At 54.9% G+C, this 26092-nt stretch overlaps 8 protein-coding genes across 8 annotated transcripts, besides 6 other annotated features; 2 read left to right on the top strand and 6 right to left on the bottom strand.

Annotated features, from left to right (window-relative positions):
- Positions 1 to 308: 308 nt before the first annotated feature.
- On the bottom strand, positions 309 to 6419 carry EKO05_0011281 (uncharacterized protein; the record flags this gene model as incomplete). The annotated part of the gene is made up of 1 exon (XM_038947518.1): positions 309 to 6419. The coding sequence occupies one exon, from the start codon at positions 6417 to 6419 to the stop codon at positions 309 to 311; it is 6111 nt and encodes a 2036-aa protein (XP_038792467.1).
- A 583-nt stretch (positions 6420 to 7002) lies between these two features.
- Positions 7003 to 9136: a mobile genetic element.
- A 17-nt stretch (positions 9137 to 9153) lies between these two features.
- Positions 9154 to 9180: a tandem repeat.
- Positions 9181 to 9375: 195 nt separating this feature from the next.
- Positions 9376 to 9408: a tandem repeat.
- A 256-nt stretch (positions 9409 to 9664) lies between these two features.
- Positions 9665 to 9701: a tandem repeat.
- A 153-nt stretch (positions 9702 to 9854) lies between these two features.
- Positions 9855 to 11577, bottom strand: EKO05_0011282 (uncharacterized protein; the record flags this gene model as incomplete). The annotated part of the gene is made up of 2 exons (XM_038944435.1): positions 9855 to 11309; positions 11410 to 11577. The coding sequence occupies 2 exons, from the start codon at positions 11575 to 11577 to the stop codon at positions 9855 to 9857; spliced, it is 1623 nt and encodes a 540-aa protein (XP_038792469.1).
- Positions 9913 to 9954: a tandem repeat.
- Positions 11200 to 11238: a tandem repeat.
- A 1039-nt stretch (positions 11578 to 12616) lies between the features above and the next one.
- EKO05_0011283 (uncharacterized protein) lies at positions 12617 to 17062 on the bottom strand (the record flags this gene model as incomplete). The annotated part of the gene is made up of 4 exons (XM_059637954.1): positions 12617 to 13230; positions 13413 to 13886; positions 13932 to 16868; positions 16945 to 17062. 4 exons carry the CDS (start codon positions 17060 to 17062, stop codon positions 12617 to 12619), a joined length of 4143 nt encoding a protein of 1380 aa, XP_059493937.1.
- A 272-nt stretch (positions 17063 to 17334) lies between these two features.
- Positions 17335 to 18261, bottom strand: EKO05_0011284 (N-terminal methionine N(alpha)-acetyltransferase NatE; the record flags this gene model as incomplete). The annotated part of the gene is made up of 1 exon (XM_038947521.1): positions 17335 to 18261. One exon carries the CDS (start codon positions 18259 to 18261, stop codon positions 17335 to 17337), a length of 927 nt encoding a protein of 308 aa, XP_038792472.1.
- A 300-nt stretch (positions 18262 to 18561) lies between these two features.
- On the bottom strand, positions 18562 to 20044 carry EKO05_0011285 (uncharacterized protein; the record flags this gene model as incomplete). Its single annotated transcript, XM_038944421.1, has 3 exons — positions 18562 to 18660; positions 18715 to 18965; positions 19054 to 20044. 3 exons carry the CDS (start codon positions 20042 to 20044, stop codon positions 18562 to 18564), a joined length of 1341 nt encoding a protein of 446 aa, XP_038792473.1.
- Positions 20045 to 21112: 1068 nt separating this feature from the next.
- EKO05_0011286 (uncharacterized protein) lies at positions 21113 to 21991 on the top strand (the record flags this gene model as incomplete). The annotated part of the gene is made up of 1 exon (XM_038947522.1): positions 21113 to 21991. The coding sequence occupies one exon, from the start codon at positions 21113 to 21115 to the stop codon at positions 21989 to 21991; it is 879 nt and encodes a 292-aa protein (XP_038792474.1).
- Positions 21992 to 22390: 399 nt separating this feature from the next.
- On the bottom strand, positions 22391 to 23527 carry EKO05_0011287 (uncharacterized protein; the record flags this gene model as incomplete). Its single annotated transcript, XM_059637955.1, has 3 exons — positions 22391 to 22690; positions 22744 to 23432; positions 23482 to 23527. 3 exons carry the CDS (start codon positions 23525 to 23527, stop codon positions 22391 to 22393), a joined length of 1035 nt encoding a protein of 344 aa, XP_059493938.1.
- A 771-nt stretch (positions 23528 to 24298) lies between these two features.
- Positions 24299 to 26078, top strand: EKO05_0011288 (T-complex protein 1 subunit theta; the record flags this gene model as incomplete). The annotated part of the gene is made up of 3 exons (XM_038944402.1): positions 24299 to 24357; positions 24417 to 24787; positions 24841 to 26078. 3 exons carry the CDS (start codon positions 24299 to 24301, stop codon positions 26076 to 26078), a joined length of 1668 nt encoding a protein of 555 aa, XP_038792476.1.
- Between the last annotated feature and the right edge of the window lie 14 nt (positions 26079 to 26092).

The raw sequence follows: 26092 nt of genomic DNA on the forward strand, positions 1-26092 counted from the left end.
ATCCTGTCCTGGAAATCGACCATTTGATGTCTGATGGCTGAACCCCAGGTCCAGATGCTCCTCCGCCCACAATCTAGCTGAATCTGCCGCTTCGAGCGAACCCAAGCTGAGAGGCAATGTCCGAATACAGAAACGTTGACGAAGGAAGAGACACATAGGAAATAGAGAATGGATTTCGCGAAGATTGCTGATGCTGATACTGATAACTAAGAAAACAGAGACTGTCAGTCAGATTAAATGACTATGGAGTGTGCATGTTGGTACAACAAACACTAAGAGGTGTTGTGGGAAGGTAGTGGGGTGGGAGGTTAACCACCAGCGCTGAAGTTGGCAGCCTCCATGTCGGTCTGGTGTCGTATCCGATCGTCGCGAGCTTCTGCGTGTGATTCGGTCCGTGAATTTGTCCGCGACTCAGTGCGCGACTCCGCGCGTGTATCAGCGCGTGAGCTCGACCGTGAAGTCAGCGAGCCGATGAAAGATGGCCGATTGTTCAGGTTGTTGCTGCCGTTGTGTCGGCTCTTCACAGTGTGCATGTGCAGATGACCGACGTCGTGTTTGCCGTCACAGCAAGCACGAACATTGACCAAACCTTCAATGTCGCGCTCAACATGGTCGTGGATTTCGCGACTGAGATCCATGGTGGCGTTGCTTGGCTCCTCAAACGTACTCGCGGTGATTCGGCTTCGGCGGCTCGAGAAAGATCCTCGCATGGCAGAATTGGGTCGCAGCATGCTGCTGAAGCGACCAGACATGGAACCAGCTTGCCCGGGCTCCGTAGAAGGTGCGCGTTGCGGGGTGACGTGGTGCTGTCGAAGCGTAGGCACTTCGTCACGGCTTGCACTGGCGTGTCGACTGACGCGGGAAGACATGGAAGCTCTCGATCGGCCAGTGGCTCGCGACGCGCTCCGGTACCCAGCGTTGAACTCATCCTGGATCTCGTTCGATGCCGGAGACTCGGAAGGCTTTTGCTCAGGCTGCTCGCTTCCCTCCTCGACACGTTGGCACAAGTAGCTGAGTGCGTTGTACCATGTTTCGTGGCGCTTGCCTGTAGCAGCAGTAAATTTGATCGATCGACCAGGTGTGAAGACGAGCAGGCTCTTTTGGTGGAGGCCGGGGGGCATTGGGTTCGAGTCTTCGACCTCTTCGACAGACTCGATCGCCACACTCTTTGCTTTGAGTTCCGTCTTTCCAGCTGTCTGGGGGTCTCTATCGCTCCAGTACAGGGTCCTTGTGTAGGGATGGATCCAGAAGAACCGGCGGTGACGAGTGTCAGACATGCCGCCTCCGAGGGTCTTGCGAGTGTACTTCCAAAGATACTCACCGATCATCGTCTGGGTGATTGCCTGGATCATGCGAGGATCGGTAGCACCGACTGGCACTCCTGGCGGGGCGAAAGATGGCCCACCTGCAATGTTAAAGCGTTGGTCGACCTCGGACGTGAAGGAAGAAATGGATGAGCGGCGACTTATTGGCGACGATGCCCCACTACGAGCATCGCTGCGGTTCGTAGACCGCGGACGCGCACGTGGCGTGGTACCACCGGTCTTGGGTGTCAGAGTTGCTGTACCTGTCCTGAGTGAGGGTGTTGAAGGCTTCTTGTAAGCCGAGGCTGGCATGACAGGAGGTCCCATCGTCCCAGGCGTCGTTGGGGGTAACAGCGGCTGTTTGAGAGCAGCGGCAGCGATGACCTGCTTGTGGTCCGCCGGCAGGGGCGGCGGAGATGCAGCACGGGATCGGATACTACCAGAGCTGCCAGGGCGTCGAGGGAGACGCTCACCGGAATGTCTCCTGCTGGGTGAATCAGGTGGCGACAGAGATTTCTCAACGTCAGCTGTAGCAATGGTTCCGGAGTATCTGTTGCTGCGAGCGAGCAACAACTTGTCGATTTGCTCGGCAGAGACCATGGTTTGAGTACCGCCATCGGTCATGGGCATACGTGGGGCTTTCTGTGTGGCATTCGTGCTGATAGGCGTGAGTGGAGTGCGGACAGCTCTGTCACTAGTAGGGGCTGTTTCCTGCTCTACCTGCTTGCCTTGATTCCATGGCAACATAGCGTCAGAGAAGTCAAGCTTCCATGGTGCGGGTACAGTGCGGCGCGCGGTGACCGGCCTTGAGGATGCTTTTGGTTCCGAGTGCTCCGTGAAGAGAGACGACATCGACAGCGGTGGGGCAGAAACACGGTTCGCTGTCGACGGCCTGCTGGGGGTTGGCAAGAACGAGGGAACTGTAGGTGACTCAGGCTCATGACTTTGGAGTGTCTTGACATCCGAGAAGTCGGGTGCTATCGCAGCGGGATGGAAAGGCTCGGTGTGCTGAGCGGTGACGAGTGAAACCTTGGGCAACGCCTGCTTGCGCGGCTCCAGCGGCTCGGTGGTCTGCGAGGAAAACATCGAGAAAGTCGAAGTCGCTGCCCTTGGATGAACGGGCTCTGTCGTTTGCGAAGAAGTTGCTGAGATGACCGGGCGCGCCGCCTTGGGTGCCTCGACAGGCTCGGACGCCTGGAAAGACAGGGAGGACAGTCCCGAGACCGCCGACTTGGGTGCCACAGGCTCCGTAGCCTCTGCAGCGAACCATGAAAGCTGCAGGGACTGCGGTTCTGGGATAACAGGCACAGTGGTCTTTGACGCAAATGTCGACATCTCCAGAGATTGTGGCTTCAGAATGATCGGTTCCGTGACCTTCGATGCCAACGTTGACATCTGCAGGGTCTGCTGTTGAGGTGTCACAGGCTCAGTCGTCTGCGCAGAATGTACAGAAAGCTGGTGAGCCACTGGCTGAGGAGCAAACGGCTCTGTTGCCTGGGATGAGGGCATCGAGAATTGATGAATAGCTTGCTTAGGCACGACGGGCTCTGTCGCCTGGAACGAATGGATTGACGATGCATGGACCGCTTGCTTGGGCGCGAAAGGCTCTGTCGTCTGAGAGGAGTGCATAGACAACTGGAGGGGAGTTGTCTTCGGCTGGTACGGCTCCGTTGCCTGTGAAGACATGGTCGAGAACGTCGACAGTGGTGCACGAGGTACCTCGACAGGTGCAGTTGAGTGTGCCGAAGTGCTGGACATCTGCAGTGGAGCTTGCCTGACAAGTTCCCTCTCGTTGAGTTCTCGGCTGTCAGGAACTGAGGCAGCCTCGCTACTTGCGTCAACCGACCTCGACGCTTCCCGGGGCTCAGTCATCTGCGAAGCGGCAATACCAGATGCAAAGAGGGCAGCGGGAGCCAGGGCCTTCAGCCCCTGGCCTTCCCTGGGCTCAGTGCTCTGTTGCACCATCGAAGACATGCCGAAAGCCTGACGTACCCCTCTCTCACCCGTAGGCTCCACAGGTGCGGTGCTGTGTGATGAGAAGTTCGACAAATGGAGAGGTGTTGCCTGCGCATGCTGAGGCTCAGTTGTATGGCCTGACACCGAAGACATATCGAAAGCTCGGGGAGTGGCATCCCGAGGCTCGCTTGCATGTCCAGTGACGGAGGACATGTTGAACAATTGACGAGGTACATCTTGGGGTTCAGTCGCATGCCCAGAGACAGAAGATATGTCAAACGAATGACGAGGAGCGTCCTTCGGCTCACTAGCGTGTCCAGAGACCTCCGACATACCAAAGCTCTGTCTCGGAACATCCCTGGGCTCCGTCATATGTGCAGACAGACTCGACATGTTGAACGAAGGTGCGGGTGCGGCCCTCGGCTCCGTCTCATGGCCAGACACCAGAGAAAGATTGAAATCTGGTGCAGGCGCAGAGCGAGGCTCGGTTGTGTGTCCAGACACGGAAGAAACGCCCAAGGCGGGTGGAGGTACAGCACGCGGCGACGTGGCATGACCTGCGACCGAAGAGAAGTCGAAAGCGGGAGCAGGCGGGGACTGAGGTGCAGTGTGTTGACTGTGATGAGTCTCCATGGTTGAGATGCCAAGGGGCGGTGCTGTGGGGACCCGAGGTGACGTATCGTGGAACGAGGTGGATGAGATGGCCAGGGGTACAAGGGCAGGGGTCTGAGGAGAGGTAGCCTGTCCAGAGACGTTGGAGATGTTGAGCGAAGGAGGGACCACGAGTTTCGGTTCTGTGTGGTGGAAAGCGTGCGCCGAGAGCTGAAGCTGCTGCGGAAGTGGCGCTTGCGGGCTTGTACCCTGGCTAACCAGCGACGAGAGGTGCAGCGCAGCTGGTAAAGGAGCCTGAGGTTGAACATCATAGATGTCGTGGATGGAGGAGACGCCTACGTGTTGGGGCGCATCGAGCTCTGTCATTGTGCTGGAATCAATCATAGCCACCATGGGTATGGTTCGTTGCAGAGGAGATCGCCCAAGGACGCCTTTCTCGGGCGAAGAGTCAGGAGATAAGAGGCTCGATCGACTTGGTGTACCCTCGGCAGCACTGTCTGTGTCTTCCCCTCCACTCAAACCGTCCAGCTCCGCGAACAGACTCCTGCCCTGGGCCGGGGTGCTATTGTTGCTGTTGCTGGCTGGGGAGTCTCTCGTCATGGGCGGTGTGCCATGGTGGAAGATGTCCTGAAGACTTCCTCGTGGTGTCGCGACAGACTTGCGAGAGCTACTTGGTCTGAGGAACCTGAAAGACGAATTACGGTTGTGACCTGGTGTTTGCGTGTCCCTTTCCGAGTCGTAGTCGGAGTTTGAGGCGGTACTCTCGTACGTGTCCCGGTAGCTCTGGCCGCTCTGACTTCGCCTGATGATCGGCGACCTGTTCCGAATGGTTCCCTGGGTCGATCCCATCTCAGTCTCGGTCGATTCATCGCTGCTTTCTCCATCAAGGGTCTCGGCACCAGTCTGGAAAGCGTCCGTCTCTGTAGTGGTACCGTCGTCGTTGGCAGTGTCGAAATCGGCATCAGAGACCTCGTTGGCAGTCTCGAATGCTTCGTTGGCGCTGGTCTCGGCCATGGAAGAGTAGCCGCTGTTGAACGCTTCAGGAACCGAATGATGGGGCCTCTGAGGCTTGCTTGGCGAGGGGATGATGTCTTGCTCTTCCCACTCATCATCGTCGAGTTCCATGACAACCTCTTGCTTGCCTTGCCTCAAGGCTCCGAGGCGGTCGGGACGGGCTGGTTTCTTAAACACATCCTTGTCGGTCTTCTTGCGCTTGCTCGCGCTTCCAGGGCCCTTGGACTCGCTGCGGTTGGACTCGATCTCATCGCGGGCGTCCTGGAGCATGCGCTTCAGTTCGATCTTTTCCGTCTTCTCGCGGTGGATGTTGTTCTTGAGCTGCTGGATCATGCGGTGGGCGTGCTGGAGCGAGTGCTTGAGGGTCTCTGATTCGAGCTGGCCGTGACGAGGGGTGGCCTTGCTTGGCGAGGGCGGAGGAGAGTGCTCAGGGGTCAAGCTTTCTCCCTCGTGGAAGCTCTCCTCCGGAGATGCCTCCTCGGGCGAGTTGTGCTCATCGCCTCTCATTCGATAGGCTACGGCTTTGGCAAGCTCCTGGTTCTGCGTGGACAGCTCTTCCACCTTGCGTTGGAGCGCGTTTCTCTCCGACTCTCCCATGGTCAGATTCCGTCGCAGACCGGACAGTTCTGTCTCGTGCTGCTTGGACTTGTTGATGTGGTCATCGTTGAGCTTTGCGTGCATGCCCTTGAGCTCTTCAAACTCTCGCTCCAGCGTCGACTTTTCGGATTTGGCCAGGTTCAGCGCGTAGTTGAGACGGTGCTCCTTGTCGGAGGCCGACTTTGACTGCGCTTCGAATTCGCGCACTTGGGTCTCGAGACTCCAGTTGACGTCCTTGAGGCGCGAGTCGCTCTCGTCGAGGGTGCGCAGACGCTGCGAGAGGCCTTCGACCTCGATTTCCAGGTTGGACCGGTCCAGGTCGGCGGCCTTGAGGGCCTCGTCTTTCTCCAGCAGGACAGCCTGCAGCTCCTTCAGCTGCGACAAGAGGGAGGTGGAGATCTCGGTGGCCAGGGTGATGTCCTGGATGCGGCTGGGCTGCTGGTTGCGCTGCTTGCGAGAGGGGACGCTGACTTTGGTGGGCGACTGCATGGCCTCGCTGGCGTAGACGGAGCCGCCGTTGGCGTCCGACTCGCCGCTGGGGACGCGCGACTTGGGGAGGAAGGCGCGCGCGGTTTCCCTGCCGACCTCGTTGAACTCCTTCTCGAGCTCGGCCAGGCGGGCGCGCAGCTCCGGGCCAATGTCGTTGTCTGCCTGCTGGCCCTCGACCTCGTGCAGGCGCTGCTCGAGCTCCTGGCGCTGCTGGACGAGCGCATTGCCGAGGTGCGACGTCTCCTGCAGGCGGCGCGTCGTCTCTGCGAGATGTGCCTCAAGGGCGCGCTTGGCCTGGGCCGGGGAGCCGTTGAGGTAGAGGGAGAAGTGGGCGTTGTCAAAGGCCGAGTACCGCTGGCGGTGGCCGTCGTGCGTCGTGAAGGGGTCCAGGCTGCTGTAGTCGTCCACCACCAGCGCGCCTGGCGGTGCATGTGCGCTTGTCGCCATGCTGTGTTCGCTATTCCATCGCCCGGCCGTGGGATTCGAAAAGGGACCAACGGAGAAAGGGACAAAGTAAGTGTGCGCTTTCGCAGTCAAGACCGGCTGGCGCTGTCGACAAGGCAATTCTGCCTTTCGCAGTCAAGACCGGCCGGCGCTGCAGACAAGCAATTCTGCCTTTCGCAGCCAAACAGCCAGGCGGTGACGGTTCGGCGACGCGTGGAAGGGCAGGCAGGGGAACACGCAGCGGCTACTGGCACACTTGAGCGTCACACAGGAGCATCGCCGTCGCCAGCGCCTACAAGCAGCACAGGGAGCGTGCAAGGACAAAAGAAAGGCCACGGGCGGGCGCGAAGAGAACGACAGGAGCAGAAGAAGGAGCAGAAGAAGAAGACGAAGAAGACGAAAAAGAAGAAGAAGAAGAAGAAGAAGAAGAAGGGGAGGAGGACGAGGGCGAGGAGGACGAGGGCGGATGCGCAGCGCAGCAGCTGCAAGAAGCGCGGCGAGCGTTGTGCAGGAGCGAGATTGGGAGAGGAGAGGAGCGCGTCTGTGCGGGACGGCTAGGCGCCAACACCACCGACAGCTGTACCGGTACCGTGTCCGTGCGCGCAACGACCGGAGTCGCGCAACGACCGAAAACCACCTCAACGCTCAAAATTAGATAAGGCTATAGAGCCACCTACAACAGCTATTATTTTATAATTTTATAGTGTAGTACTAATTAATTACTTATAAAAAAGATATACTATTTAAATTTAGCTAGTAACTTAACGTTGTGGCTACGTAATGTGGTTTTAAGTAGGGAAGCTAGGGACAGCAATAGGGGACTATAACTACTAACATTATCCCTAAGACTATGTTTTTAATACTTTTTTAGCTAGGTTACTTATAAAGCTTTCTTTTTACCCTTTTAAGGTAATTATATAGCTTTTATAGTATTAAGCTCTTATTATTAATACTGCTTTTTAGCCTTCTGTTTAGCCTTCTAATTTACTATATTAGCCTTCTTCTTCTTATATACTACCTTAGCTGCCTCTTATACTACACGCCTCTCCTCCTTCTCCTTCTTCTTAACTAGCTTCTTAGCAGCTACTACTTCCTTACTAGTAGCTTTTCTAAGCCTCTCTTCCTTCTTCTTATATTGTCTAACTTGCTTATAGAAGCGTGCTTTATTAACCTTTCTAGGTAACTAGAACACTGCACTACTATAGTACTCCTGCTGTTACTATAAGTCTAAGGTTTTACTCTTCTTTTTATGCTTCTTCTATGTCTTTAGAGTCTTTTTAAGGCTATCTATCTTATACTAGAGAAGTAAGGTTTTAACTAAGATATAGTAGATTAATTATCTTATCTTTTTAATATTACTCTTACTCTAGTTTTTAACTATACGCCGCAACAACGTTTCTATTTTAAGCTAATCCTTATTACTATAAACAGATAATAAGGACCTATCTAAATCTAAGCTCTCTAGTGTTTTAACAAAGCAGTAGAGAATAACGTTAGGATTAAGTAGATAGATACCTGTTGCCTTAAAGGACTTAAGTATTAGCTTTTTAGTAAAGCTACACATCTACACTAGCTAGAATAGGTAGAAGAAGTTTACTCTAGTAATAGATGTGTTATTTTAAGCCTTATAGATGTATGTTATAACTACTTTTAAGTATACTATTAATAGAGGCTTAAACAGCACTATATTAAGCAGCTAGAGCGTTTAGGTTAAGTAAGAAGGAAGAACAGCTAGGAGGATCTTGTAGTTATTACAGTACTTAATAAAGTCTATTGTTACGTAGGATCTGTAGCTATCTAGTATTAAAAGCCTCTACTTTCTTTATACTTTCTCCTTAGTGTAGTAATTAAACACCTGCTTAAGCTAGGTAAGGCCTATATCCCTATTTGTCCACCCTAAGAAAGATAATGTAACTATTATAGAGTGTTTTTCTAGCTTAATTTTAGCTACCTAGTCTAATTTAATGCTAGTGTTAGCTAACTTATAGATAATGCCTAGTAGTAGTACTATTCTATTACTATACACACACGCTATAAGCGTCTACTAAGCTTAGTTACTATCCTAGATAGATGCTTTAATCTCTCTCTTTATCTATATACGCTTACTAAATATATATTTTATTCTACCTATAATACTAATTATAAAGCCCTTTTTATCTATATTATATATATAGCAACCCTTAATAGAGTATTTAGAGATTTTATGCTATAGTAGGTTAAAGTAGAGTATATATTTATTATAGGAATCAGCGTTATAACATAGTTAATCTATCCTAGTAGAGTAATATAAGATAAGATAGATAGAGTACTTGTTAATAAAGTAGGTAACCTAGCTCTTACTAACTAGATTTTAAGCTACTAGCAACGCAAAATTCTGGATTATCTCTCTAGTAGGTAGTAAGTAACAAGTACTAAGCAACTCTATATACTTTATAAGCTCTATCTCCTGTTATAGCGTTAAATGTTGCTAGTTAATATCCTTAGTCTCCTAGGAGTCCTAAACGTGCTTATGTCTCTAAGCTAGAGTTACGCAGTTAACGCTGAACCTAGTAGCAAAATGCTAATATATAAGTTTTTTGCCTAGTTTTAGCACATTAATTACTACAAGCGCTTTGTTAATAGCTGCTATAGTTGTTAAGTTATAACGCGTTAAAGTATGGTGTAGTTGTGATGATTCGGTCGTTGCGCGACTCCAGTCGTTGCGCGCACGGACACGGTAGTCAGTCGTCTGTGAGCCGGGCAAGACAGGACAGGACAGGCCAGGCCTCTCTCTCTGCATAGCACGCAATCCCTCTCTGCCGAGAAACAGAGGCTAGCCTGCTACGTCGACGCCCGCTCGTCTCACGCGTCGTGCCCCTCCCTCTCAACGCGCGGCGAGGCACAGGACAGCCAGCCTGCGATTGGGCGGGCGACGACAGGCCACGGTTGAGGCCCCACTAAAACAACGCCAGTCGAGAATAACAACGACAACAACAACAACAACAACAACAACGGACGAGATGCCGGCACAGCCAAGGCGTCTCCTTCCGGCCAGCACCACGTGCAGAAAACGTCAACCCTGGATGAGCAATCTACCGGAGAGAGACCCGGCCCAACGCCGCACCACTCGCCTCGTCCTGCCACGAATGGCTGCCACCTGTCTTCTCGGCCTGCAGGTCGAGAGACGACAGCACATGCATTGTGAGTAAAACGTGTGGTTCGCTCCGTATACCGCCCATACATACAAGGTACTCCTACATACAGATGCCGTGTGTGTGTGTGTGTGCGTGTGTGTGTGTGTGTGTGCATGATCACCGACGCACGTCTAAAGAGCCTCCTGAACGCCCCCAATACAACACGCTTTCGCGCATGCAGAATAGGAAAAGAAAAAAAGTTCGTATCCAGTACATGGCCCCTCCCATCCAAAGCCCTCTTAGGCACTATTTTCATCGTAGATGGTCAGAAATCATCCATGCTCCCCATGAAATCATCCTCGTCTGCATCCTTGGCCCGTCCAACATCCACACCCACGTCCACATCCACATCCACATCCACATCCCACTCTTCCTCCTCGATCCTCTCCTTCTCTTCCGTCTCTCTCGTCTCCTTTGCTTCTCTCTGTTTCCGCCGCTCCTCGAGGCTCCTCAACCGCCTCAGCTCGCCCTCGTCCCCCTCGCGCTCTGCGGCTGCCATGCGCACGCTCAGCGGCCGCGTCTGCATGTAGCTCTCCAGATAGCTGGCCCCGACGCTGCTTGGATACCCGACGCTGCCCACCTGGTTCACGTCGTCGACCCCGCTCCCTGACATGCCTCCCACGTACGTCGAGAAGTCTTCTTCTGCCGTCTCGCCTAGCTTCCGCTCGTCCGCGTATAGCGCTCCTGGCCCTGCGCTCGTGGGGATCTCTTCCATGTGCATGCGTTCTGGCGGCGGGTCGAGGAAGGAGCGTGTCGCATACGAGGGCGGTGCGTAGGCTGTGGTGGGGGAGCGCTTGGCCGGTGAGGTGGGGGGCGAGTGTGCGGATTCGGCCATGACGGGCGTTGGCTGGGACACGGGCCCTGCCACGGCCTCTACCGGTGGCCTCTTGGGCTGCGAGGTGGTCAAAGGCAGGCTGTGGTGCACGGCGTGGTGGTGCTCGATGTAGACGGGCGCGTCCGTGTTGGTCAATCGGGGGTCGATCATGTCGTCGAGCGAGGCGGTCGAGTTCGTTGCCGACGTCGTCTCACTGCTGGGCGAGATGAGGGCGGGCTCTTGGATCATGTCCGAGGGGAGCACCACCTGGTCGTCGATGACCAGACTGACTCGTTTGCGGTTTCGTGGGGTGCTGCTGTGGCGCAGGGCCGATTTCTTCTTGATCGACGACCTTCGTGACTTCTTGCCTGGATCAGAGGCCGACCGCTCTTTCACCATCGCCTCCCCCGCCATGTCACGGTCCACGTCGTCTGTTTTGCTCAGTGACCTGCGACCCTCTTGGCTGCTCTCAGCATCGCGCGCCGCCCTCGACGGCCCAGCGCTGGGTGAGGTGCTGGCTGCCTTCTTCTCTTTCTTCGTCGGCAACGTCGATTCGCGCGCGTCGAGCAGTGGCAGAAACACGGGCGTGACTAGTCCATACAGCTCTTTCTCGCGCTTGTGCACGCGGCCGTGCTTCTTCTGCTTCTTCTGCTCCTCGGGCGAGGACTGGGGTTGGGCTTGTGGTTGCGATTGGGATTGCGACTGGAATTGCGATTGGGATTGCGACTGGGGTTGCGATTGGGATTGCGACTGGGGTTGCGACTGGGATTGCGACTGGGGTTGCGACTGGGGCTGCGACTCTGACTGTGACTCTGACTGTGACTCTGACTGTGACGCTGTGCTGGAGCGTCTGGACGTAATCTCAGCGCCCTCGTCGCGATCCATTGAGCGGTGCTGCTCTACAAGCTAGGCCCGGTTAGTGACTGCAAAAGCGCCGGAGTCGTGGGGACGCGAGTGCTGGAATGTGTGCGACGTGTGCAATGTGCCCAAGAGACGGGCCGCGTACCTCTTGCTCATACTGGCGCAACTCGGCCTGCTTGCGCGCAACGTAGGCGTTGATGTCCTGCTCGAGCTGCTGCCGCCGGAGCTCGATGCTGTGCGCCAGGCAGTCCAATTGCTCGCGGGAGAAGCCTGGGACCTCGGCCGCCAGACTCGCGCCGGCGTGAAGGTGCATGGACGTGCTGGGAGAGCGAGCGCCTGTGCCGTCGAGCCGCACAACCGGGAGATGCCGCTCACGTATTCAGAACGCGGCCGGAACAGGCTTCAGGGAATTGCGGACGACTGGAGTGGGATACTTTGCGGCGCCTGGACGCAGCCTGTCAGTTGTCTCATGCGCATCGTGGAGCGGCCGCGCAGGCAGGCAGCCCTCATGGTTCGGGCTGGTCGAGCGTACCTGGCGCTGGGTAATGACGCATCCGGAGCTCGAGGCGGTCGATTGGAGGAGCCCGAGGTCACAGGATCGATCTCCGTCTGCTGCTGGCAGGCTTCGGCTCAGCGGCTGAACGCAGCGGGCATGCAACGCGGGCGGGAGAGCGAGATGGCCGTCAGCCTGTGTCGCAGCAACCAAGCAGCGATGTCGTATGAACTATGGAGCGCAGAATCTTCGCTGCCCTCGACCACGGAGGGGCTCGCTCGAGTTGCGGTCACAATCGTCTCTATCCTGATGCGCGCCATCCCACTTGCAGCGTCGCTAAGTAGCCAGCGGTGGGGCTCGACGTGCATATCAGGACTGCTCGTCGTTCCAGAAGCAAGCGTCTCCATGGATCCGCCCGCACCAACACCGCAACCACCGCAACTCGCCTGCACCCGCGTCCGAGACTCACAAACGCCGGTGTCGAACAGTGGTATCTGCAACCTGCCCTGTCCTCCACCGAGGCACATTCACTGCCGCGACGGCTCATCTCGAGACAATCACACGGCCCATGTGCTTGCTGGGTTGCCACGAGGCCGCTGCATGCATGGATCGCCAACGGTGCCCGCCATGCCAAGCCGCTTCCAGCGCTGTTCAGCGGCGTCACTGCTTGTGAGCTTGCAAACGCCAACAAGCACGTTCCAAGACTCGTCCGAGAACAAGTCTGTCAGGCCGTGACCGTGACCCGCAGACGAATGGCAGCGTAGATGCGCTACCAATCCAACCATTCAAAACTAACCACTGGTAGCGAGAGTGTCGTCCTTGGAGGGAATGACGGACAGCGTCGCATAGAGCAAACTGCTCAGTTCAACCACGCTGGATCCAGCCTCTCCAAAAACTCAACATCGACGTTCACAAAGCTTCTCCAAAAGTCCACTTCCAGCCTCCAGGGCTTGGTCTGGATCGCCCAGGTGACGCCCTCGCTGAACCGCCTCAGTTCCTTCTCATCTTTACCCATGATAACAACCAGGTCCTTGGCAACCCAGACCTGCTTTCGCCAAATCCACTCATATGGCTGCAACCTCAACGATAGCTGCTGATGCACACTCCACTCACTGTATGGCATATCCTTGGGTATGAACTTCCACTCCCAGCACCGCTCTCTGTCGTCAAGGAACGTGCACATGGGCCGGCTGTCGATACCCAGCATGAGCGGGTAGAAGTGCGGACTTGACCACAGGCGCAGCACAGAGAAACTGGCACACGCATGCTCTGCCTTGAATCGCTTCACGGCCTGGATGATGTAGTCGCGGTCCATGGGTGTGGGGTCTTGGAGGTGCGACACTATCTTTGCAAGCGGAATCCCTACACGGTAGTCGATATACATGTCGAGCTTGCGGCCGGGTTCAGCTACGGCAGTCGCAATGCCTGCTGCCGTGCCGCCGTAGGAACTGCAGATGACGCCAGCCTTGAACACTGGAATTTCGTTAGCGGCTTCCATGAATAGATGCACGACTTCATGGAGCGGGTAGGCTAGAAGCCGGAAAGCTATCTTCTAGCTCGTTCAACAGTTCCGTGTGACCGGTGTGACGGTCGTGACCCACCCCAATTCCTAGATTGCTCAGGTAGGAGGGATGACGAAATGGTAATGCACTTACGCTTAATGATGATAGGACGCAGGGCTTTGCGCCACTCCATAGGATAGATGTCATCGACAGCATCGCCAGAAGTTCTTTGGTTCCGTTTCAAGAGCTCATCCCAATCTTTCCAGAAATCCTTGGGCATTAGCTTGTTACTCAAATACGTCCGTCGATCGGGGACACGCTTCGCTCGCTCCTCTTGATCGAGTAGCTTTGTGTCTCTCCACGGTTCTCCGTGCTCGGAAGCGAGGAATGCAGCACCTTCGAAGAAGACTGCGATCGATGCATACGCCCTAAATGCGTCATCGACAATGCGGCGCTCTTCGTAGAACATGTCCGCCATGTGCATGGTCTTGCAGAGCTCGAACGGGCCTGGGTCGATGTTGCGAGACATGATAAACTCATCCATGGCGTCGACCATAAATTTGTGCTCGACGTAGCGTGAGAGGGCATCTGGCTCTGCGTCTCCGAGATGGAAGCTTTGTTTGAACACTGAACTTGTCAGTCAATTCGATGGGAGGGCGTGGCTCGAGGTACCTTTGCTCTTCTGTCGGTCAATGTGACGGAAGAAGTCAGCCTCCATGCCCTCGGGACTCGTGTCGTAGTCTTGTTTGGATCTCATTGCGAACCGACAAGCCCACATGAGCTCCTCGGGCGTCGACCTGACTGACTTTGGCAGCGCTTTTGCTCTCTTCGAGTCCGGGTCATATAAAATAGGTAAAAAGTAATCCGGTTCCCTCAGAGTCAGCGATTGGAACTGCTCGCTAAGAATCTGGTGAGCTTTGTGGGAATCTTCGCTTTCGCCAGTTCGAAATTCGCTTTTCAAAGCGTATTCAGAGTCATCGTCGGTTTCGTCAGCCCAGTCGGAATCACCATCATCATCTACTTCCCCCAAGGCTTCGCCCTCTGAGCTATCGAGTTCGTCGTCCGTATCCAAGTCTGCAGCAAACCTGCGGATGTCGAGAGGATCATTCTCGAACATCTCCATGGCGTTAGGAATGTGATGGTAAAGGTCGTCGGGTAGCAGGCCAGTATTCTCCAACGGGAACAAGATCGCGTCCTCCAGCTCATCAGCTTCTGTGTACTTGTAGCTGTCTTCGAACCCCTCCTTCTCAAAGCCGCCCTGTGGAGACCACGACCAGGCTCGAGCGTTCTGATCAAGACCATCCCAGATACTCTCTGCTTTCTCGTCTGGTTTGATGCTTCGTACGCGCTCCGTGGTTGGGTCTTTAGTCAGCGTCTTCAAGATAGGGGCAGCGGTAGAGAACATGTCTTTGAGCTCCCTCACCCTCATGGCACGGGTAAGCACCTCCTCAATCTTCCTCTGCATGATGAAAAAGGAACGGCCTGGACTTGCGTCCCAGATGTACACATCGTAGAACTCCTCAAAGCCGAAGTGCCACTTGCGTGACTTGTCCATCGCCTCAAAGAACACAGGTCCTACTTCTCCCTGGACCTCATACTCGTTTCGGCTGGCCCTACCCCATCCGCTCTTCTCTCGAAGCAGCCAAAGCTCGTCTTCAGGCGGCGATATGAGCACACGACCCGTCTTAGCATCGCGCACCAGGGCGCGCAGTTCCCACGACTCCATGGCAAGATACTGGATGAATCTGCGGCTGACAGGGTCATCGCGCTTGATGTGACCACAGATAAAGTTCCGCATCTCTGTGTGCTGATGCGCTCGGCGGGTCATGCCACGGCTTCCCGTCTGGAAATAGTTCGTGACCTTCTCTGCTTTGTCTCCATGGAAGTATGGGATAAAGCCCAACTGCAGGAGCTGTTGACGCGGTAGGTCACCGATGAACTTGGTCCATTTCGGAGCTGGAAAGTAGTGGTACAAGCAAAGGATGTTTAACTCGAAAAATTCGTTCCAGTTGCGGCAGAGCTCCACAGCATCGAAGAGATCAGAGTCTTTCGCAATGACGGCGAAGTGGAACCAGCCGCCACGAGTAAGAGCTTTCTCGCTGGGATAGTTGTACATGTATCGCCCGCAAATTTTGATGCGAGTGCGCTTGCGAGCGTACTGGTTCTCGTTGGTAATCTGGCCAAAGTCAAGGACACCATCGTTTTCTTCTCTAAACAAGTCCACTCCCTGTTTATTGGCTTTCTTGGCAGATTTCTCGCGCTTCGTCTGGTACGTGTCTGGGAGCTTGCCTTTCTTGAACCTGAAACGGTACTTTTCCGGTGTTTTGTACCTGTCGACGTCTTCACCGACTTTCTCCGTTACACCGGGTTCCTCAAGGTCTTCTACTCCGTCCCTTTCCCGAATAAAGTCAGCACAGGCGTCACGAACGTCTTGTAGTACTGGTCGCTCCAGCTTCAGGCAAAGGTTGCGAAGATGCTCGCGCGTGACCTCTTCCTTACCAATGAAGTCCTCTATGCTTTCAGCCTTGAGGGCGACAGGAAGGAGGGTTGATTGAGTGAGCAGTAGTCGACAAAATAGAAAGTTCTTGATCTCAGTAACCTCGTTGAGAAGCTGCTCAATCTCATCGTCTGGAATCACAGGTGTCTGTGCGTCATAGCTATTGGAGCCGCTCCCGGCCGCGTACCAACCTGTCGCTCGTTCAAACTTGACAGGCTTGCGAAGTCGGTCACGCATCTGGCCTTTGGTTTCCATCTCAATGATGTTTGCACCTCGGCCGTCATTTGTCTGTAGTGTTGGATCTGCCAGCTTCTTGGTTTCCGCGTTGGCTTTTTTCACCCTCTTTTTCGCACTTTTAGAGAGCGCTTTTGTAGGCGCAGTCGACCCGGAGGTGCCATCGGTCTGCGGAATGTCGACAGGTTTGGCAGATATATCCTCGATCGCGTCGTTGGCCTCGTTGTCTTGAAGCATAAGGAAGTATTTGATGAGCTCGACATAGTTGTCCCGTTCGTAGCCAAATACATCCTTGATGGGGTCCCAATCGTCTTGCTCTTCTTCAGACATGTCCGAAAGACGCTGTTTATACGTCTCGTTAAGATACTGCTCTTGCTGTTTCTGGTCCTCTTTCGCTCTCATCTGACGCTGCTGTCGCTTGAGCTCTTTTTGATGACGCTGGAACAACAGCGACTCCAGTTTGACCTTTCTGGACTCGGTCTCTCCTTGTTTCTCTTCTTGTTCCTGAGTTTGTTTCACCCAGTCGAACCATTGCTTTTGCTCATACATCACAGTAGCCGCACGTTTGCCGAGCTTTTCCAATGCCTTTGTCATAGTTTGTCTGTCGCTCTGGAGTCTGTCAAGATACTTCTGGTGGCCATAGTCGTTGTCGATGGCGAAGAAATGGCTGTGGTGTAATTTACGGGCTCGAATGACTCGATCAAGCAGTTGAAAAGTTTTAAACAGATAATCATGTACTGTCTTGAGCGTTGCCTCATCGTCGATATCCGCAAAATCCTGTGACGCTGCAGAGCCTTTCTTGCCTGTAAGGTAGGCTGGCGGCTTGCTGGACAGAGCATCAAGCTCCGCGTTGCGTCTTTTGTAGCCCCGATATAGAGCTGCACGCTGTATGAGAGATTTTTCCTTTGCAGCCGCCGGGCCTTTATTGATGGTGGTTGTCGCAAGAGGGCTTACCTTGACATTGACGAGAGTGAAACGCGCACAACCGTCCATCAGAAGAAGTTGCTTCCTTGTCGCAGGCCGTTTGCCCGCTCAGGTCTGAGAGCAGCCTCGCCCTACAAATTGCAGTCATAGTAGCACCAATATATCAATAAGCGAATGTTGATAATGAGAATGAGTACGACTTGAGACACACTGAGCCGCGACGATGCCGAGCCCCGCGCACTAAGCAGACCGCTAGCGCCAACTTAAAACGCGTGTTCTCGTGATTTGTGGAAGGTCTGCTCGCCTATCAACTATTCCGAATAAAGAACGACTTGACTGAACGTTTGCGTTTGCATGATGTATTAATGGGTATCATGTTGTTTTGCTCAACGTAGCCAAGTCAAAACGTATAATCTCCGTCTATGGATCCTCATCCTCCTTCTCCGCGGCCTCAGCCTCCGCCTTCTTCTTGTCCTCCCACTTCTGCTTTTTCTCCAGCAACCTCTGAAGATTCTTGGCCCCATTGAACACACCGTACGTTTTGGCATTGCAGGCTGCACATGTGGGATCCTTTCTGTACCGCTTCAGCGCACACGCCTCGCAAAAGTAGTGCCCACACTTGGTCACGATTGGACTCTTGTAGGGCTTCTTGCATATCAGGCACGCAAATGGTATCTTCTCCAGCAATGCCAGGTCCACACCGTCTTCATCCTTCTCCTTCTCGTCACGATTGGCCGAAGCGACAATGGTGCCACCTGGCTTCTTGCCTTTTGTTGACATCTCCCATTCGCGATCGAGCTTCCAGCCAGCGGCATAGTCCTCACGAGCGTGCAGGAACTTGCAGTTGTCGCCAAACCCACAGAAACCAGTTTGCTTGTAGTCCTTGCAGACGTCGGGTGTGTAATCGGTGACGGTGATTGTTCGGACGTTGGAAGAGGATTTCTGAGGGCCAACTTGCCGTGCAGGCGCATCAGGGTTCTTCTCGATGAATGTCGTGGGTTTCGTGCGCGTGCTGCCGAGCAGATTCTTTGAGCTCAGGTCATCATCGCCCTCGAACCAGTTTGACTGCTTCGTAGCATCGTTGCTCGCCTCTATTGTCGCAGAGCGGTTTGCTTCGTATTGTGTGGTTCCCTCCAGTCCTGTTATGCTAGGCTTCTGGTCGGCGGTCGAAGCTTTCAGGGAATTTCCGTTGACCTTGCGACGTTTTACTACGCGACCATCTCCGCCTTCTGCTTCTGACCCCGAAGAGAAGTCGTCTGAATCCGAGCGTGGCGGCGGCGGCGGTGCGGCTTTGCGGGGAGCTGCTTTTGCGCCTCGTTTCTTAAACTTTACTACCGGCGCTTCCATTTCGGCTTCGCAGGTGAGTGGATGGGAGGGGGAGAGAATTAGAACAACCGTGTGTTTAAAATGCTCAGTATATATAGTCCGGCGCATGGAAAAGAAAGTTCGATGGTTGATAATCTGGGGAAGCTCGGACGTCACGCTAGTCTAGTTAACTTGACGCCACTGCCACGCGCCTAAAACTTTGTAGCGCCATCGTATACTTCATCACTTCAGGGCTGTGCGCTTGGTGTTTTTGGCTGCAGGAGGTATTACTTTATCACGAAAATTCCACCAATGTACCCCAGCGGTCCACAAATATAGATATTATATCTCGCCGCCATAGTATGAATAATTGTCCGCATTCTGCTTGTGGAAACCGTAATCTGTGCTATGACGGATCATCTCCCTCCTAATCTCGGGCGTCTGAAAACCACATCAGCACATGCACGATGGAAGCGTCTTGATTCGTTTACTTACTCGTTCACTGACTTGCTCAACCCGATTGACGACTCGATCTAGCAAAGAAATCATCTCTTCGCTCACAAACTTGGGACTGTCCCTCTGGATGAAATGCCCACAGTTGAGGGCTATAAGCGGACCGATGGCTTTGCCCTCGTCGGTAATCCGCGTTAGATCCGAATTGTGGGCCTGCCACACTGGATTTGCGTACGTCATCGTCAGCACCTTCGGTATATGTAGGGAGCCCTGGTCTTTGTCGGGGAAGTTAGCTTGGAGATTGAGCCGTCAGCAGTCATACAAGTACACGCATGGATGGTTCGCTCTGCAAAATATGCCCGAGAAACGGGGTACACGTACATGATTGCTCGGCAAATGTTTCCCAGTCATGACCTACTACCGTGAGGTACGGTCCAGCGCCGCCCCAGCCTTCCAGTCGAGGTCCGTCAGCCTCTGGTAGCAACGTCGCCAAGTTGCGTCTCGACAAGCCTTCCATGTTCGGCACATCGGGATGAAACATTTTTCTGTATTTCTCCCTCGTTTCCCTCACCTCGTCTGCTGTTACATCGCCAGGTAAGGTGTGCGGATCAAACCCGGGGGCGTCAGGATTCGGCCACATGTTCGTATAGTCAGAATTGGCCATGATGCTATCAAGGAACAACATGCCACAAACGGTGCCAGGGTACGTTTGCGCAAACAGTCGTGCAATAGCGCATCCGATGCTGTTACACACGAAGACAAGGCAGGGATACTGGGACGGGTTGCTGGTCTGAAGGTGCTCTTTCCATATCTGTAGTGTGAACTGCTTGAGGTCGCGTACCGCAGACATTACGTCGTGGCCATGGCTGGGTGGAGGTTCTTTGTCATTGGGATCGCGGTCTGAATCTCCTTGACCGAAGCGATCATAACTGAGCAAAGCAGGATACGGAAGGCCTGCTCTGACTCGCTTCTCCAAGAAAGCACTTATGCTCTGATCCCACGAGCTTCTAGGGAGCATCAGCCCATTCAAGAACACGATGAGTGACTGTGCGAAGGGGTTGGGATGGCTCAGTCTCGACGAAGAGGCAGGGTAATATGTGTAGTGTATCCTTGCAGCGTGCTTGCCATCGAGCGGCATAGCCGAGATCTCTGGTTCCGGGAAGTCCGGAAAGTCTTCCTCGGACGTAGGCATGCTGCTCACTACCGGGTTTCCAGGGTTGGATCTCCTTGCGGCATCATGAACAACACGTTCCGCGGAAGAAGCCGGATCATCTTGTACTGGTTTCTCTTGTATTGGTGTCAGCTTCGATTCCAGTTCTTCCGCATCCGGGTGTTTGGGATGGTTCCTAAACTTATGGAGCAAGTGGACCATGTTCGCGGCTGCTCTTCTGACTTCTCAACGCCTGAACAATCTTCAAGGATGCGATTTGTCTGGAAAGCGGCCAGAGCTATTCAACTGCCAATTAAAAGAGCAGACTTCCAGTATGCCCGGTGCAGGTCAACAATCCGAACGCAAAATCCGTATCCCCGCTTGCTTGTCTGATTTGGTAGATGTGATCGGCACAAAATGCAGGGGTTGAACAAATCGAGTCCGATCCACCATGTAGGCGCAAGAGAGTTGAAAGCAGCTGATTCGAACGCAGGGAGACTTTATGTAATTGACGTTTCTCAAGGGTTGCAAAAGTTGGTCTTACCCCTCCGCCAGGCGGGCAAAGCGGGAAGGATTCCAAGATCTTCTGAGATCTTCTCGGACCGTCTCTGCGCCGTCGATGCGTTATCTCCAGAAGTGATCGCTCTCGCTGCGAGCCTGGAAGCCGGGTGTGGTAACAGAAGGGCGGATTGCCTCGCCAGAGGAGGCAGGGTCTGCTTTTGACAACGTCGTGTGCCGTGAGGGGTCATCACGGCCAAGATAGGGTCACTTCTTTCGCATGATGACATGCAGATCCACAGTGCCGCGCCGGTGGCTTGAACAAGGCTCGCGTCAACCAAAACATGACAGCGGATGAACCTTTTGCGGGACACAAGCCATGTCAAAGTGTGCATGTGCTGTCAGACGGTGCGTAGTGCATGGAAACGGTGGCTCGGCTCTCAGGTACGCGGCTGCGGCTGTTCCTGCCTATGACGTGTCGCGAATGCACGTTGCTCTTTCACCGCATGTGGATCCCTGCGCTGATCCCCGGCCATCTTAATACCATGGCATCTGGCGCCCGCGCTTCTGGACACTCTCCACCCCCGCAGTTTTTACTCAACCACAGTCAAACAATATCAATCCCCACGTCGTTCGCTTTGGCAGCCCACGCAAACAAGTTAGCAACTCCCACGCGGCACCCCGCGGCACTACTCGGCAATCAGATACAAGCTTCCCTTGGGTCAGTGTAGATACATGGAACTGATGCTTGCGTCAGGCACTAACCGTTTGCAGTGTTTATGCACATCCATTATGGCAAACTACGTTGATGCTTCTTCGCAGACGGAATGGGCGGGACTGATGCAGAAGAACATTGTTCGTTCAGAGGCCTTCTTCGCTCCATACCCTGCCACAAACACGCCGCCGGATGAACCATTAACAAAAAAGGAGCAGTGCCTTGAGGATTTCCCATCCCTGTCGCATTCAGAGGCGCGCGGCCAACCACAGACACCGCCACAATCAATAGAGCCATTCAGAGAGCGTGTTTCAGCCATGTCAACATCGCCATTGCTATCTCGGAGCCAGAACCGTCCCGCCTTTGTGGCACACATCGATCTGCCATCCCCAGAGATGAGAGAACTTGAGACGCTCGATGACGAGGTGCCAGTCTCGCCACCGCCGTCTGCTCTTGTTCTATCGCCAGTACCGGAGGCCAACAGGCGATTCGCCGGGCACACGCCTCTGTTCCCACGATCGCCATCTCCAGACACGCCTAGGAAGCAGCCTCCACAGCACCTGGCTCCAATCGCGCCAGGGAGGCCCCTTTCCATGCCAGTACATGAATTGATCGTCGAGCAAGATCCTAGCGAAGATGCCGACACGGAGCCGCAACCAGCCATGGAGAGTCAATCGACAACGCCGCAAGAAGATGTTGGACTGACAGGACCGCTCACGCTCGCACCAAATCCTGGCGACGGCACCCAAGACACCATCTTGCTAAGCGCTCTAGATACCGAGCTTAGCAGAATCGCCCGGCAACAGCGAAGAGTCGATGCTGCGGCTGAAGATGGCCAGCCACTCAGTCGCCAAGAGTCATCGGAGTCTCGATCGTCTGAGGTCCAGCCCGTCGACGGCGTGACGTTGAAGAAGAGCGTCCCCATGAACTTTGGAGCGCCACTGGGGCAGGTGTAGGACACGCCGAGCGGTTCATCGAGCAAGGGCAAGCGCGGATCTCGCGACGAAGAAGATGGGAACTTTGGATCGCCAAGTACCGAGGTTTGAATACGCGCCTAGACAGGCAGGGCGCGTTAGAGAAGCGATACCCACGAGTCGACGTCCTGCTTTTGCGGACAGGAGTCGCATAGCGAGCAGCATGGAAGCAGGGACAAACAGGCTACATGCATCGAGTGCGTTGTGATGGGGAGCAAGAATCATATGGTTGTTCAAGGTGTAAAGATTCGCTGATATTGGACATGCTGCACCCACGCACCCCCTCTCCAAACACCCCACTTACTGTACAATGATTCTACACGGCGTCTTCCACATGCATATTCTACACATCGCCTCACCCAACCACGCACAAGACGGACACTACCGCTCAGCGAGCATGTTCTTGATCTGGCGCCAGTAGTCGCCGTCGACGGCCGTCTTCAGCTCGTCCTTGTGCAGCCACTGGAAGTCCTGCAGGCCGAGCTTGTTGTCCTTGAGGTTGGCCTGGCCGGCCATGATGCGCGCCTTGAGGAAGAAGGTCTTTGCGCCCTGCTCCTGCAGGCCCGTCTCGGTGCTGCGCGGCGTCTTGTACTCGAGCTGTGCGTGGCCGACGGGCACGTGGCCGACCAGCCAGGTGTTCATGTTGACGCCGCCGGACTGCGTGATGATGCGTTGCGCAGCCTGTCGTATGTTAGCATTGCTGGTGTCTTGTGGTGTTCGATGACGCAACCTACCCCGTGCAGGTTCTCGTCGTTCAGCCTGTCCTGCGGGAACTCCCACCTCCCCTCCTTGTTCTTGACCAACAGATACAGCGTCCTCTGCAGCGCCCGACTCAAGCTCCTGGTGTCGTTTTTCCGGTCCGCTTCTGTCTCTCTTGGCGGCGGCCTCTCAAACGCCTCACGCTCGTCCTTTGCCGCGTTCGCCGCCGCAGCCACAGCACCGCTCTCCTCCTCTGCGCCCGTCGTCCCAGCGTCCTCCAGCAGCTTGTCCACCTGCCATTGGAAGCTGCTCTCCTGAGCCCCTACGAGGACTTCGTCGTTCCATGCCTCCTCGCCGTACCCCTTGTACCGCCCAATGTCGCGGGCGGGCGTGAGGCGCTGGGCCATCTTCCTCTTCCATTCGCGGTCGGCGGGCGTGCGTGCTTTGAAGTAGAAGTAGCGTGTGAAGGGCAGGGCGAGGCGCTCGTTGAGGCGTTTCTGGTACAGGAAGAAGGCGGCCTCGAAGGGGTGCAGGTCGCGCGTCAGTTGCGGCGGGCGGGAGAGGACGACGCCGGCGTTGACGGCGTAGGAGGTGCTAGGCGAGGTCTGGCCAACGGGGGGGATGTGTTGCGGGCGGGCGTCTTCGGGGGTGGAGGCGAGCGCGGCTGCGGTTGCGTACGTGTTGCGCGAGATGGTGTCTCTGCAGGAGCGGCATATCGATTGTCCTGTCTTCATCAGCAATGGCGTCCGTCTGCGTCGAGTCGATGGACTGACCCGCTCGCGCGGCCAACCGGCGAGTCGTCTGCTGTCCGGCGTTCATCTCCCTTTGCTCGCGGCGATGGCAGTCGATAGGCTGGGCCTCTGGTCAGAAAAGTTCGGTCGGGGTCGACAGCGGAGGAAGGTGCATTGGGTCTAGTGCGCTTAGTCAGGCAAGTGCGCGCATCAAAAGCTTCGCAGGGCGCAAGCTGTCGTTCTTCACTTCTATATGGCCCTCCTTATCTCCAGCGTGTCGCTTTTCTCCTACCAGACGCTGGTCATTTATTGGTGCCTAGACGGATCGAGCAGTCTTTTTCGCTAGCAGTACCTTCAATATTGTTCCAAGGCGTACAGCTAGATAGATTTTGCTCACATCTTTTCTGCGTGATGACTTTTTTTTGGACGATTAGCGTCTGAGGTCTCGTGACGTGACGCACGCCGCTGGCACGAGAGATGCATTCACGGGTTGCCAGAGTCTTGCGTTACGTGCATCAGCTTGACTTGTGCGATTTGCATGCAGTACTCACACTGCACCCACCGGCTGCAAAGCAGCTCTGGATCCTGCATCCATGTTGATAGTCTGTGGAAGAGCTGCTGCAGCAGGCCCATGATGTCGTCTTGCAGTGCTCTGCCTGAGACGAAACATGGAATCACTGCTGGCACCTGAAAAACGCGCCTTTCGTCTCACTTTGACCGTTGCTGTCCTTCATCCAGCTCCTCCAGCGGCATTTACTTTCGCCGACTAGCGCCAAGATGTTTAAATTTACTAGAACGCGTCCCGCGGTGAGCTCCCAGGCACAACCCAAACCCCAGATACCCCTCACACGCCGCCAACATGTCTCTCTCGATACCCAACGCCCCCAACGCCGGGCTGTTCAAGCAGGGCTACCAGAAGTGAGCCAGCACTTTCCCCACCATCGCCATGTGCACGCTGCTAACCACCCCCACAACAGCTACGACGCCGAGGATGGCGCTGTGATTCGCAACATCGACGCCTGCAGGACGATTGCCCAGACTGTCCAGACCTCTCTCGGTCCCTATGGACGCAACAAGATCGTCATCAACCACCTCCAGAAGATGATCCTCACCTCCGATGCCGCCACGATACTGAGGGAACTCGAGGTCGTGCACCCCGCCGCAAAGCTCCTGGTCATGGCCAGCCAGCAGCAGGAGGCCGAGATGGGCGATGCGACAAACCTCGTCATCGTTCTTGCTGGCGAGCTGCTGAAGAAAGCAGAGGAGCTCATCCGCATGGGCCTCAAGACAAGTGACATCGTGTTGGGATACGAGAAGGCACAGAACGCAGCACAGCAGACTCTAGAGGGTACGTGATATGTGCATCGCCCTCGCAATTCACCCAGACTAACCATGACGTAGAGCTCGTATGCGACAAGGTCGAAGATATCCGGTCGCAAGCAGAGCTCGCCAAAGCCATCCGAACCGTCGTCGCCGCAAAACAGTCTGGCAGCGAAGACTTCCTCGCCGATCTCGTCGCAGAAGCCGTCCTCGCGGTGCTGCCCAAGAACCCTGTCAACTTCAACGTTGACAACGTCCGAGTCGTAAAGATTATGGGAGGCGCACTGGAGCAGAGCAAGGTCGTCAAGGGTATGGTCTTCGCAAGATCGCCGGAGGGCAACGTGACAAAGGCCACCAAGGCCAAGGTCGGAGTCTTCTCGTGCCCCATCGACATCTCACAGACCGAGACCAAGGGCACCGTCCTCTTGCACAACGCAAAGGAGATGATGGACTTCACAACGGGCGAAGAGCAGCAGGTCGAGCAGGCCATCAAGGAGCTGCACGACTCTGGCATGCGCGTCGTGGTTGCTGGATCCACCATCGGAGAGCTCGCACAGCACTACCTCAACCGCTACAACATGCTCACCATCAAGATTCTCTCCAAGTTCGAGCTGCGCCGGTTATGTCGCGTTGTTGGCGCCACACCTCTGGCGCGTCTGGGCGCACCTATGCCCGATGAGATGGGTACCATCGACGTGGTTGAGACCCTGGAGATTGGCGGTGACCGTGTCACCGTCTTCAGACAAGAGAACGAGCAGACACGAACAGCAACGCTCGTCCTGCGTGGTGCTACCCAGAATCACCTTGACGACGTTGAGCGTGCTATTGACGACGGTGTCAACGTAGTAAAGGCCATCACCCGTGACGCACGACTGGTGCCAGGAGCAGGAGCCACAGAGATGCAGCTCATCGAGCGAATTAAGACCATTGCCGACAAGACACCCGGCCTGGCACAGTACTCCATCCGCAAGTTCGCCGAAGCATTCGAAGTCATTCCCCGCACGCTCGCCGAATCAGCAGGCCTCGACGCCACCGAAATTCTCGCACGCCTGTACGTCGCACACGCTGCACAGAAGGGCCGCAAGGACGACGAATGGACCATCGGTGTCGACATCGAGAACGACGACAACACCGGCACCCTGGACGCAAAGGAGGAGGGTATTCTTGACCTGTGGGTCAGCAAGAGCTGGGCCATCAAGCTGGCTAGCGAGGCCGCAAGGACAGTGCTGAGCGTTGACCAGATCATCGTCGCAAGGCAAGCCGGCGGACCCAAGATGCCAGGGAAGGCCCAGCAGGGCAACTGGGACAACGATGACTAGAAGACGAGCATGGG

Source organism: Ascochyta rabiei, chromosome 22 (genome assembly GCF_004011695.2).
Source record: "Ascochyta rabiei chromosome 22, complete sequence".
Taxonomy (NCBI): domain Eukaryota; kingdom Fungi; phylum Ascomycota; class Dothideomycetes; order Pleosporales; family Didymellaceae; genus Ascochyta; species Ascochyta rabiei.